Source organism: Artemia sp. Qi Xiang Cuo, chromosome 9 (genome assembly GCF_049724085.1).
Source record: "Artemia sp. Qi Xiang Cuo chromosome 9, ASM4972408v1, whole genome shotgun sequence".
Lineage (NCBI taxonomy): Eukaryota > Metazoa > Arthropoda > Branchiopoda > Anostraca > Artemiidae > Artemia > Artemia sp. Qi Xiang Cuo.
Window position 1 is genome coordinate 12,644,460 of NC_142802.1, and position 14,416 is coordinate 12,658,875.

Below are 14,416 nucleotides of genomic sequence, written 5' to 3' on the forward strand. Positions count from 1 at the left end.
TGAATAATTTATAGGACGAAAACTTCAATATTTAAAATGTATGAATATTTAGGTGGCCATGATGTTTTACTTTTTTTAGTGCTATTGCTATTATTATTGTCATGATTATTATTGTTGACAGACTATTGGATTCCTTTTTTACTAACAAATTATGTTTCACTATTTTTACCAAATATTCCAAAAAATGAGTTATTGCACTCCTCCTGCTTCTTCAGTAGAGCGTTGTTAAAGGTGTGGTTCGCAACGTATCCAGGATTTTTCTCGGAGGGGGGGGGGGTATGTATAGAAAAAAATTTAAAAAAACCCATCAAAAATATGTTTATATTCATTTTTGTTACGTTTCTATGAGCTGGAAAAACATTTCGGGGGGGGGGGGTGAAAACATATACTCCCTGGATACGGCCTTGGTTTTGAGACCTTTTAACAAACTGAATTTAAGTTAAAAGCAAAAAAATTAACGTGTAAAACATTCAAATAGTATTTTTGGTATATGTAGTGGTTCATTAATGATTATATGATTATATTAATAATTATAATGGTTATATTAATATTATAATTAATATTATATTAATATTAATATATTAATATTATTATAATATATTAATATATTAATATTATTAATAATAGATATATTAATATTATAATGATTATATTAATAACTTATAAAATGATACTTTATGGATTCTGGGAGCTCAATATGACGGTAATAGCCTGATCGCGGTAAAGCAAAAGCTGTTATGTTGCATTGCGAATATTTTACAGGAGAGATGAAAACTGAAAACCGGTTTAGGAGTTTTTCGCAGTAGTTACTAGTTGGTTTCATAGTTGCAACGCAAATATTGAAATTATAAATAATGAAATATTCTCGAATTATTTCCAGAATTCTTGTCATTAAAAATAGTGATTCCATGCCTAACATTGGTGTTGAAATAAGTTTTTGATCCACCTGTTGTTGTTACAATAATGACATACATCCTGTTCGTCAGAGTCTAATTCAATTGACATTGTGATATGCGAAACGTACTTTTCTCATGATTTTCTAATGATCCCCCACCAGTTGAAGCCAGTGCAAAACAGCCTCTTTTTCATCTTAGATCGGGACTCAATAACCGGGAAAAGTTTGCCACTGTTTGACCTTCAATTGACCAAGACCAAATTAGTCTATTAAAACCTAGCAGCCTTGAGTTCTTATCAGTAGCCTAAGTACCTCTCATTTGCCGGATCGCTTCTCATACAGTACCATACTTGTCACTGCCATTTAGGGCTTCTAATGCTCAGCAACGTTTATCGACAACTCGCTCTAAAGGGCTAGGCACACGTAACTGATTTCGGGAACCGATTTCAGCATCAGTGGACAAACGATAGCGGTAAGAAAAATTTTTTGAAAGAAAAATTTATTGCGCAAAATTTTCAAAACAAAAAATCATGGACACAAATAGTCAACTGGAGTTTATTAATAGTTGCTTGATTGATCTCAGCTTAGTTCTCAGCTCAGTAGTGGGGTCTTTCTCCACAGATACTTCTGGCTGACTATTTATTTGTATCCCTATTTTTTTGTGATGATCCTGATGAAAATCAGTGCTGATTTTGTAAATCGGCGCCGAAAACTAGAAAATTTTTAAAGCTGAAATCAACACCGATTTCTTTTAAAATTGGCGCTGATTTAGAAATCAGTTCCCGAAATCAGCTACGTGTGCCCAGCCCTTAAATGCCTTTTCACTTACATCTTTGAAGAAGGGTAAAACCCTATGCTCTGCGAATCATGTAAACCCCTTACAGTTTACTCTGAAATTAGTAAGCTTTTTGAAGAGCTAATTTTCTAAGACTTAAGCGTGTAGTGCAAGAATAGCTGGCACATACGCAGGGAGGGGGGGCTCTGGGCCCACCTTTTCCCGAAATCTCACGATTTTTTATTTTCCCATAATTTTCTGATACTTCTGACAGAATAGGGGATTTGAAGCATTTGGGCCCTCCCCAAAACAAATTCCCGAATACGTGCCTGAAGCATAGAGAGATTTAGTTTTGTTTATGCGAAGGCGGTGCGTAAAATCCCACACAACTTTTTCGGCTATTTTAAACCGTCATCGAGAGTTGAAAAACAATGCAGGCTATGTCTATTCACGATTATTATTTCGAAGGCAATCAACTCGGTATTATATTTACAGATTATTCTTTCTCTGTTGAGAAGTGGAATTGACAATTTCTCTGCAGTCTGCTTGGGAAATAGCATAGCAATGTGTCCTTTATGGGTATGGCTGGAAATTCACATTAACAACATCAATCTGCGAGATATACAGCAAGTTCTAGTCCAAGCTTTTTATTCAGCAATGTCATTCGAACTTTTACAAAACATATTACTTCCTACCGTATAAAACCGTATCGTATCTGTTCCCAGGGCCACATCCAAGATTTGTTTTCTAGGAGGGGGGGGGGGGTTACAAAATAAAACTTTAAAAACGCATCAACAAGGCCGTATCCAGGAGGGTTACCCAGTTTGAACCCCCCCCCCCCCCGAAATTTTTGACCGAGTCGAAAATAAGTCGAAAATTAGTAAAACCTAGGTAAAAATCAGTATAATTAGTCGAAAACTGAGTCAAAAATTAGTACCCCCCCCCCCGAAAAAGTCAAAAATTAGTAAAAGCCCCCCGAAAAAAAATCTTGGATCCGCCCTTGCGCATCAACAAATTTGTTTATATTCATTTTATTACGAGTCGGAAATCATTTCGGGGGGGGGGGTTCAGACCCCCTGAACCCCCTCCCTTGGATACGGCCTTGTCTGTACCATTTCATATTAATCCCATTCAAAAACCAGGTGTTAAGCTGCGTTTCCAATTGGGGTTTTACAGACAAACAGGAAAGGAAATGAGCCAGTGAAACTGCGTAAACGATTTTTTTTTTCAACACGGTATGGGTAAACGCTAGTTGGTTCATTCGTTTTGTATTTGGTCCGCACAACACCAGATAAAAACTAGGCTTTATTATTTAACAGCCCAAGTTCACTTACCTGCAAGTCCTGCTTTGCTATGTCTGCTCCGGCCCTAGTTGTGAATGTGACAAAACCAACTGGCGACGATGTTTTTCCGTTTTTACTTGTGATTTTTAATTGTGAATTTTCATAACCCTAGAAAGTACAAAATAGTTTCAGAAGATATTTTTGAATAATTTAGGTCACTTCTAACAAAAATTTTCTAGTCCTTAATAGAAGGCAGTGACTATAAATTAGCACGAGGTTTATATCCCACGTTACACCGATGGACTATATTAGGCACGTAAGTAGGATTTTTTTTAAAGTGGGCAATGATAAAAAAATCTTATTCGACAATTGAATAAAAGTGCCAAAATAAGGGAAAATTTATGATTTCGAGCGGCATGGACCAATAGCTTACCCCCTCCCCTGCCTACGTCCTTTGGATGCAACAATTCAATTGGTATTACATAACATTATATAATTACTTATTTACATCAAGCTTCCCTCTACCTAACTTAACAAGTTCAACCGATTGTTCCAATCTGTTATGTTTGGTTTTCGGAAATATTTATAAGTTTCTGGTCTTTTACAGGGCCAAATCTAGGGGGCTAGCACCGCGGGGGGCATGTCCGGTGGGCGGCAAAACTATCTTAAATTGTAATATTTTTTATATTATTTTTTATATCCTCCACCAAGTTCATCGTATTATTATTTAGAAAAATATATAATTTTTAGCCTTATAGGCTAAAATTATGGATGCAACAATGTTGCATCCATTATTTTACAGATATAAGGTTATTATGTTAGGAGGAATAGGAGGATAAACCTGCATACTAAGAATAGAATTTTCTAAGCCACGGTAATCATGACCGTGTCCAAAAAGGGGGGGGGGGGGAGGGATATGGGGTTCCAGCCCCCCTGCGAAATATTGTCCCAACTCGTAAAAACGTATCAAAAATGAAAATAAACAAATTTTTCATTCGTTTTTAAAGTTTTTTTGGTACCCCCCCCCCAGAAAAAATCCTGGATACGTTCTTGACAGTAATAACAGTGGTTAAATATGGTTCTAAAACTTTGGCACTTTGAAAGACTGAGGAAGATTTCTTACATGTTTTCAAAAGTAATTGTTGTCTTAGGTTCTTGTTTGGCTGTTCTTTTGTAACTATCCACCCCCCCCCCCCCAAAAAAGAACAAAAAATCAGAAAAAGTGGCTTGACCACACTTTCTAGGCCAAAATAACAGAAATCTGGGTCACGTTTTACGGATGAAGAATGTCAAATTGGCAAAGATTGTCATTTTTGGCCATGTTTAATAATAATAATAAATAAGATACGAGAAGATCGATTGAACCAATCATTAGAGCTTGCTTTTTTGAGGGGTTAGGACGCAGTTCTGACCTTTCCAAAAAAATGTTGACCATTTATTTGAGGCCCAGAGAAAAATAGGTCGTTCCCGAATAGGGGGACAAAGGTCATAAGAAAGGATTTAAACGAAATGCGAACTTTATGGGGCGTGGTAAAGAGTTAAGCTTTGCTTAGATTAAAAAGGGTACCAGAGCTGTTGATTCCCATTCAAGTTGCCCCTCTCTATGGGCTAAGGAAAGTGTACTCGATGTGCAAAAAATAATCAAAATTATCAAAATAATATACTCTTTTTCAAAATTATATTCTAGAATATGCAAATAAAAACGTATTCTTAAACATGCAGAAACATCGTATTTTCCACAAGTATGTGAATATTTAATGTTAAACAATACAGTCATAAGAAGAAAGAGTTTAATTTCAAAATTCTAGTTAAAAGACACAACAAGATATCCTGTAATTGTTTTATTCCTATAAGGCTAAAAATTATATATTTTTCTAAATAATAATACGATGAACTTGGTGGAGGATTTTGAAACTTTTTGAATTTGATCAACTTGGTAAAAGTGATTAAAGACATGAGAGCCAAGCCATGGCTAATTGGAGTAAAGCCAAGACCCATAGTCTCTGTGAGAGGTAAAGCTGGCTTAACTTCTCAGAGTTGTACAAAAATGACTAATTTCACTTTTTGATAATAGTCTATCATCCATCCTAGGGCAGAACTAAGGTAGACAGGTATACAGTGAGGGAAATTCAAATAGTCTATCAGTTTTCTGATCCATTTGAAGGCAACTGGCTCAAACCCAAAAATGATTCAAAGATTTATTATTGACCATTCTTTACTATTCCAGGATCAAAGGCCTAGCAAAGTGGAGCATAAAGAAGCATACAGGGTGGACGGGACTTCGGGTTCGTGACACTCCTAAATCTACGAGATTTTTATGATTACCAAATTACCATATTATTACCAAATTATTTTTTGGAGTATTTACATAATTTGCCTTGTTTATGTTTTGTTTCTAAATTTGGGCGTCCAAGAAATGCAGCCTTCCAAATAAATATTTGTGGTAAATGAATCAGTGTATACATGCTGAGAAATAAGAATTAATTCTCGAAAACACTGTTTTACTTATAAATGCTGGTTTCAGATTACCAGTGTAAGGAATGGCTTACGATTATCAGCTTGGGAGTACCCTGGGGGCGGGGGTAAGGGCAAAAGACAGAAGTTTGAAAATTTAAAGTAAATGCCAACAGCGGAAATTTGCTTTTTAGGATAAAGTAAACAACAGTATTTATGTATTCTAAGCCAGAGAAGTTACGCATAAATAGAACTTGAGTAATAACAGTGAGGGTAATTTTGAAGTTTTATATGGTCAATCTATTTTCAATGTACAATATATCTACAATATATGTATACATAGTATATGTATATCTAAAATATGTGTACGACCATTATAGACGGCGCTGGAAACATAAATTCAAGTGTATTTTCCCTTTTCTCGGTCTTCCTTTTATTCTTATCAGAAGTTTGAGTTTTCAACTGACAGGATATTTGCCCTCCAATGACCTGTAGATTTTTACAGTTTCTTTCATATATTTTAGTTTTAAAATGAACCACCTATTTATAAGTTGGGTCTAGAGTTATTCTCAGCTTGAAAACAGCCGTTTTTTCGTCCTGTTTGGCGATTTTTTGAATGAAAATATCCAAAAAAGGAATTGTCTCAAAATATAGGGGAGGAACAATTGCTACTCCCTATCCCCCACTCAATTGGTGCCCCTGTTTGGTATTTAGCAGGTCTATTGTGTGAGCAATATATAGGCTCGGAAATTGCATGAATAAAAAAATAATAAATATATGCTTTTAGATCCTGGGTTTGAAACGCATTTGAGCTAAAACTTAAATTTCAAATGTTAGATCTATAAAATAGCTTGAACTTATTTCATCCCGCGTTTAAAAGGACAGTATTTCCACCATTTAGAAACGTGAGAAATTCTATTCTTTATTTCCATCGTTTCTCAAGTTTTAGATCCAGTCCCTAGGGGATGTCTTCCAAAGAATATACTTAAGCACCTTAGGAAACGGGATTAAAAGGAGGGAAGAGAAGCAATAAAGTAGGCCTTAAACATTTTTATATTTTACTTATTTCATGTTAAGGTTCTTAAACCTCTACGAACACATGTTTGGGGCAATGGGCATGCCCAAATAATGTACTTGGATTTTTGAGGTCTCCTTTTAAACACATACATGGAACATTAATTCCATATATGAATAATGCAATTGTAGCAGTGAATTTATTTCACTAGATATTTTCCCCTTCGGACATATTTTTTTTAGCTACGATCCTATTTAGGGCAGATTTACTTAAATTAACGCTAGAATTACCCCAACATGCATACACACATACATATAGCATATCCAAGACAATTTTATGGAGAGGGGGCAAACATTTAGACTTATATATTTTAGACTTATATTTTAGACTATATATAGACTTATATATTTAGACTATATATATATATATATATATATATATATATATATATATATATATATATATATATATATATATATATATATATATATATATATATATATATATATATATTGGTTATTCCTGTTGGCAGGTATAAGTCTATTATAATGTGTTTTATTTATGTGAAACAATTTCTTTTCCCATTATGTTAAAATTACTATGTTATGTTATATGTTATAAGTCTATTATGTTATACATTATGTTATAATTCTATAATACATTATGTTATAAGTCCATTATAATTAGTTTTATTTATGTAAAACTACTTCCTTCCACAACATTATGTTAAAACTGTTGTCCTTTTAGATCCAACTCGTACATCAAAATTTTAAACTTCTACTATTTCCTGACTTCTCTCATAACAAATACTAATTCTTGAAAATACAGACCCTCCCCCCTAAAAAAAATATGGGTACACGTTTTGTCCCACATTTATACTATAGCCTTTCGAATAAAACAGAAAGGCCCTGTTTCATATTCTCCCTTATCGAAGGCTTTTCTAAAATTTCTTGATAAAACAAGGGATAAAAATGCCCCTCGGATTCACCCCCAGACGGTCTCCAGCACCATATTTGACAACATATTTGACATATTTGACAACAAGCATATTTGACAACAGTAAGCTTTGTATTTACCTCATATCCCCTAAATAGTAGATACAGCTCTCTTGGTTTTGCGTCCATTGGTAGACCACTGACAAATAAAGTTCTAACCTGCAACAAAAAAAATAAAAAAATTATCATGTGGATTTCAGTTATTAGTTTTTAATTTTTTTAATTGATCCTCTTTTTATCAGTACTATTTTTGTTTACATGTCCCATCCCTCTCTCAAGTACCAAACGACAGTGTAGAGAAAAATCAAATTTATCTACGTAGTATAATGGGCGGGGAAAGGTCGGTGCAGTAAATCAAAAGGCTTTATGTTACACAACCTAATTTAAACAGAAGTTGGAAAAAAAATATGTTTCGGGTCTTTTTTATTGTTATTAAGAAGCTTAATTTGGAAGCTACGAGAACATTATTTTACAGATATAAGGTTATTATGTTAGGAGGAATAGGAGGATAAACCTGCAAACTAAGAATAGAATTTTCTAAGCCACGGTAATCATGACCGTGTCCAAAAAGGGGGGGGGGAGGGATATCGGGTTCCAGCCCCCCTGCAAAATATTGTCCCAACTCGTAAAAACGTATCAAAAATGAAAATAAACAAATTTTTCATTCGTTTTTAAAGTTTTTTTGGTACACCCCCCCCCAGAAAAAATCCTGGATACGTTCTTGACAGTAATAACAGTGGTTAAATATGGTTCTAAAACTTGGGCACTTTGAAAGACTGAGGAAGATTTCTTACATGTTTTCAAAAGTAATTGTTGTCTTAGGTTCTTGTTTGGCTGTTCTTTTGTAACTATCCACCCCCCCCCCCAAAAAAAAGCACAAAGAATCAGAAAACGTGGCTTGACCACACTTTCTAGGCCAAAATAACAGAAATCTGGGTCACGTTTTACGGATGAAGAATGTCAAATTGGCAAAGATTGTCATTTTTGGCCATGTTTAATAATAATAATAAATAAGATACGAGAAGATCGATTGAACCAATCATTAGAGCTTGCTTTTTTGAGGGGTTAGGACGCAGTTCTGACCTTTCCAAAAAAATGTTGACCATTTATTTGAGGCCCAGAGAAAAATAGGTCGTTCCTGAATAGGGGGACAAAGGTCATAAGAAAGGATTTAAACGAAATACGAACTTTATGGGGCGTGGTAAAGAGTTAAGCTTTGCTTAGATTAGAAAAGGAGGAGGAGCGTACGCAGTTATATAGGCCTAAGGCCTCATTATGAGGCCTATATTGGCCTCATTATTCCGGCACTGAGTTACTATTAGTTGTTGAATAACAGTCAAAGTCAAAGTATGAAGAAGCTGTTGGAAAAATGATTTTTTTTTATTTTTTTATTTTTTTTGCATCCTAGATGTGACAAACAAAATTGCGATATGAAAAGCTCCAGTTCAAAGTTATGTGGATAAAACTTTTAAATATTTTCAAAATAATTATAATAATATAAGATATATAATAAATAATGATAATAATGAGAAAATGGATCAAACCCATTCACTAGAGGTAACTTTTTTAGGGGCTGGGATGGAAATTTGACTTTTCCGAAAAAATTCCCAAAGCACTTTTTGAGTTACCACGGCTGATCTTTACAGGTTGGTTTTGACCACTGTATATAAATATAATACAGTATGATCATTCCCTATCTCAACCATTATACAAAGCCGGACCGAGATGCAAGTGCTACGGTGAACATTTAAACAAGTATAAACATAAGCGACATTAGATTTTTTCACGGGTAGACAAGTCAGATTTCTCTTGAGCGCAAAACTTGGCTTCACCTTTGTAACACTAAATTTTAAAAAATCCAATTTTAAATTAATTTATTCCAATACATATATGAAAATCAGTAATTAGTAGTGCACTGATATTATTAGATGTTTTTTAGGAATTACAAGTAGGTTTCGAAGAATCGAGTTGGTTTCAAAGGCATTTTGAGAAAGTTTCTGCGAAAATAAGTGTTAGGCCTACAGGGTAATATACACTCAACCGCTGATGGCAGATTAAATGGGAGGAGCTGTTTGTACGCGCTGAGGATGTAGTAGCCAAAAATCACTAAGTCGTGATCTTACTGTTAGATTATTTATACATAGAGGTTTTGAAAAAAGACGGTAAATTTTCGTCAAGCGAAAATAACCTTGCAACGTTGCTATGCAAACTCCATCTGATATCTTTGACTAAGAGCGGCATATTCTGAGGTCTTCCTTAAAAATTTTAACTATCAATAAACGGTAGGTACTTTATTTTGGGTAGGTATTTTGGATATGGATCTAAAGAACGAGCGTTATCTCTAGCATTGCCTTTTCGTATACATATACATTAATCCCACTAAAAATATGAAATTTTAAGCCTTAAATTTCAAGAATATTGTTAGGGGTTACCCACTCTGATAAATCATGTACCCCAGGAAACCCTTCCTAATTCAAGAATATAATTAAATAAAAAACGAGTTTTTTAACTGAAAGTCAGGAGTAACATTAAAACTTAAAACGAACAGAAATTATTCCCTTTATGAAAGGGACTGTACCCTCCTCAACACCTCGCTCTTTACGCTGAAGCCTTTAATTGTTTTAAAAAATAATGCTGTGAGACGGAGTCAAACTTTAGCGTAAAGAGCGAGACGTTGAAGAGGGGACAGCCCCTTTCATATACGGATTAATTTCTGTTCGTTTTAAGCTTTAATGTCGCTCCTTACTTTCAGTTTGAAAAAACTAATTTTGGAAAGTTTTTGAATTAATGCAGCTTTGATTTTGGCTCACCGTACATGAATAATTAAAACGAAATTTGCATATTAATTTTAATTTTTTTTGGCTGAATGGCTTTCTCGAAATTTTGATCTGACGTAACTTACGAATTAACTAGCGTAAAGAACTTCTATATTCGCATATTTTTATTACGTGTATTAGGGGATTAGCCCCCTCTTCAATACCTCGCTCTTTACGCTAAAGTACAAATTTTGTTCCATTTCTTTAAGAACGACCCCTTAGTCACAAAGGCCGTTAGCTCTGATGAAATAGAATAAATAGCTTTGATGAAATAGAATAAATAGCTCTGATGAAAGTACAAAATAAAACTTTAGCGTAAAGAGCGAGGTAATGACTAGGGGGCGAACCCAATCATATACTTAATAATTTCTGTTCTTTTTAAGTTTTGATAATGCTCGTTACTTTCAGTTGAAATTTTTTTTTTTTTATTTAATTTCTGATCGTTTTTTTAAATAATGCTGGGAAATTCAGCGCCCCCTTTATAGCAATCTCCCTTCCCCCATGAAAACTTCCTCCATGGAAGGATTCTCCCACGTAACCTCCTAACTCTCCCCCTAAACTACCAGAAAAATCCCCACTGAAAACTTCTGTATGCTTCCCAATAACGGATACTATCTGTAAACATTGGGCAAAGTCCATGGCTTGCAGATCTTCCCCCAGGGACACTGGAGGATTAAGTCATCCTCAAAGACATAGTCATTTTATTTTTAGACCATGCTGAAGAAAATGGCTATCTCAGAATTTTGATCGGGTGACTTTGGGGAAAAAATGAGTGTAGGAGGGGGCCTAGTTGCCCTCCAGTTTTTGATCACTTAAAAAGGGCACTAGAACTTTTAATTTCCATTTAAATGAGCCCTTTTGCGTTATTATAGGACCACTGGGTCGATACGATCACACCTGAAAAAAAAACAACAAAAAAACAACGCATCCGTGATCTTTCTTCTGGCAAAACATAAAAAATTCCACATTTTTGCAGATAGGAGCTTGGAAATTCTATAGTAGGGTTCTTCGATACGCTGAATTTGATGGTGTGATTTTCATTAAAGTGCTATGACCTTTAGGGGATGTCGCCCTTTTTTCGAGAGTAATGCAAATTTTCTCAGGCGCGTAGCTTTCGATGTGTAAGACCAAATTTGATAAAGCTTTTAAATTTGAAATCAGCATAAAAATTTGATTCTTTTGATATATTTATTGGTATCAAAATTCTGTTTTTTAGAGTTTCGGTTACTAATGAGTCGGGTCGCTCCTTACTTACAGTTCGTTAAAACGAAATGTTTGATCAGATTTCACTAAAATTTGAACTGTGCCAAGCGTGGTGGAACTGTGCGGCATACGTGAAGTTTCGAGATTTACACCAGGTGCCAGGAAGTGGGCAACCCTCAGAATACTGCGAGTAAAAGAAGATGGTGAAAATATACGAAATTTCTTGCAACTTTCAAGCCATACTATATTTGCCATACTATACTTTCAAGCCATAATATAATTGTATTTTTACTTTCCAGTCAAAATGTTTAAAAGAAAGAAACGCTTCAATTAGCTTCCAACTTTTTTTGGTTTGCTTTTTTGAGGGGTCGGGATGCTAACCTAACTTTTTCGAAAAAAATTCCACAGCCTTCTTCGGTAAGTTTAGACCCAAGACGGTGAAAATCGTCAAGCAGGGTTTATAGGTGAACCTATGTTTCACCTATGTTTTCACCTATGTTTTCTACATGCAGCCTAGTATGTCCTAGTAATTTACCAAATCACAAATTTGGTAATTAATCAGGTTGACGGAAGATTAACGTAAAATAGCATAAGATGTAATTAAAAATGTGGTAAAAACAGTGTGAAGACAGACATGCGGAATTGCTTAAGATAAGATAAGTTTTATTCTTCGTTAGACACACACAATATTACATGTTATTATTCCCCCAAAGGCTCAGTGACCTTTACAAAGGGGGAAGACAAATGAGTTGCTTACTCAGAGATGAAAAACAAAAGAAAATTTAAAATGAGCACTTACTTACATACGAAGGAGAAAAAAAGAAAAGAAAATATGGATAAAATGAAAACTATAGAATAAATAAACTAAATTAATTAATTAGATTAAATAGACTAAAAAAAATAATAAAATAAAATAAAAACATAAATAAAAATTACTTCTACGAAGTCAAAGAATTTTTAACAATTTTTTTAAACAAACCCTCGAGCTGATTCAGGCAACTTATTCTAAACAATATAACACGCCATTAGAGGATTAAAATTTGACCTTATGCAAGGAGTAAATATAACAACTCTTAAATAGCTCTTGAAGAGCTTGCAACTCTCAAATAGAATATGTGTGCATTTTCAATTTATCAGTCAAAACATTCAAAGAAAGAAACACTTTAACTGGCTTCCAATTTTTTCTGCAAACTCCCAAAATAGTATTTAAAAGTATTTCCACATTTAAAAATAAATTAAGAATTTCCCCATCATGTCCATCTTGTTCAAACATCTGCTACGATCACACTATTTATTTTGCAGAAAGAAAAGGAGACGTTTGTCTCTCAAAACTCCTTACACTTCTTTATGAAGATTAAATAAAAAAAACAAGTTTTTTAAACTGAAAGTAAGGAGCGACATTAAAACTTAAAACGAACAGAAATTATTCCGTATATGAAAGGGGCTGTCCCCTCCTCAATGCCTCGCTCTTTACGCTAAAGTTTTTTATTTAAAAAAAATGAAGTTGTGAGACAGAGTCAAACTTTAGCGTAAAGAGCGAGGCGTTGAGGAGGGGACAGCCCCTTTCATATACGGAATAATTTCTGTTCGTTTTAAGTTTTAATGTCGCTCCTTACTTTCAGTTAAAAAACTTGTTTTTTTTATTTAATTTCTGATCGTTTTTTAGTTAATGCAGCTTTTATTTGCATAAAAATTTTACTTTTCTTTTGCTAAATGGATATCTTTACAAATTAACTTACGTAACTAACTTCTATATTCGTATGTTTTTCTTCTGGCAAAAAATACAAAGTTGCAGATTTTTGCAGATATGAGCTTGAAACCTATGTAATAGGGTTTTCTGATACGCTGAATCCGACGGTGTGATTTTAATTAAAATTCTTTTACTTCTAGGGGATGTTTCCCCCCTCTTTCAAAAATCGAGTAAATTTTATCAGGCTTGTAACATTTGATGATTAATACTAAACTTAATAAAATTCACATATTTAGAATCAAAATTATAAACACATTCTTTTGATACATTTATTGACATCAAAATTCCGTTTTTAAAAGTTTCGATTACTATTGAGCCGTATCGCTTGTTTTTTTATTGTTTTGTTTTTTTATTAAGTATATGTTATTACGTATATAAGGGGGTTCTCCACTTAGTCAATACCACGCTCTTTACGTTAAAAGTTAAAAAAAATGTTGATTCACAAACCCCTGAATCACAAAGGCCGTTCAATTACAATAGATAGCTCTTTAGAAAGCACTAAAAAAACTGTAGCGTAAAGAGCGAGGTATTGACTTGGGGGAGAACACCCCTCATATACATTATAATTTCTGTTTGTTTTAAGTTCTAATATTCCTTCTTACGTTTCAGTTGAAATGTAATTATTCCGTATATGAAAGGGGCTGTCCCCACCTCAACGCTTCGCTCTTTACGCTTAAGTTTTTTATTTTTTTTAAAAATAAAGTTGTGAGACAGGGTCAAACTTTAGCGTAAAGAGCGAGGCGTTGAGGAGGGGACAGCCCCAAACCCCTGAATCACAAAGGCCGTTTAATTAGAATAGATAGCTCTTTTGAAAGCACTAAAAAAACTGTAGCGTAAAGAGCGAGGTATTGACTTGGGGGAGAACCCCCTCACATACGTTATAATTTCTGTTCGTTTTAAGTTCCAATATTCCTTCTTACATTTCAGTTGAAATGTAATTATTCCGTATATGAAAGGGGCTGTCCCCTCCTCAACGCCTCGCTCTTTACGCTAAAGTTTTTTATTGTTTTAAAAAATAAAGTCGTGAGAGAGAGTCAAACATTAGCGTAAAGAGCGAGGCGTTGAGGAGGGGACAGCCCCTTTCATATACGGAATAATTTCTGTTCGTTTTAAGTTTTAATGTCGCTCCTTACTTTCAGTTTAAAAAAGTTTTTTTTTTTATTTAATTTATGATCGTTTTTTAGTTAATGCAGCTTTTATTTTCATAAAAATTTTACTTTTCTTTTGCCA

The 14,416-nt window shown here is 34.1% G+C and overlaps 1 protein-coding gene across 3 annotated transcripts in view; it reads right to left on the reverse strand.

Moving 5' to 3' along the window:
* Positions 1-14,416, reverse strand: part of cpo (RNA-binding protein) — a 215,748-nt gene that overhangs the window by 80,349 nt on the left and 120,983 nt on the right. For all 3 annotated transcript variants that reach the window (XR_016142217.1, XM_089094294.1, XM_089094295.1), the window contains exons 3-4: positions 7,499-7,576; positions 3,005-3,121 (exon numbers count right to left, since the gene is read on the reverse strand). Coding sequence is in view for 2 of the 3 variants with exons in the window: in XM_089094294.1 (XP_088950420.1) it covers positions 3,005-3,121; positions 7,499-7,576 (195 nt within the window). In the remaining variant the exon portion in view is untranslated. The remainder of the gene's footprint in view (positions 1-3,004; positions 3,122-7,498; positions 7,577-14,416) is intronic.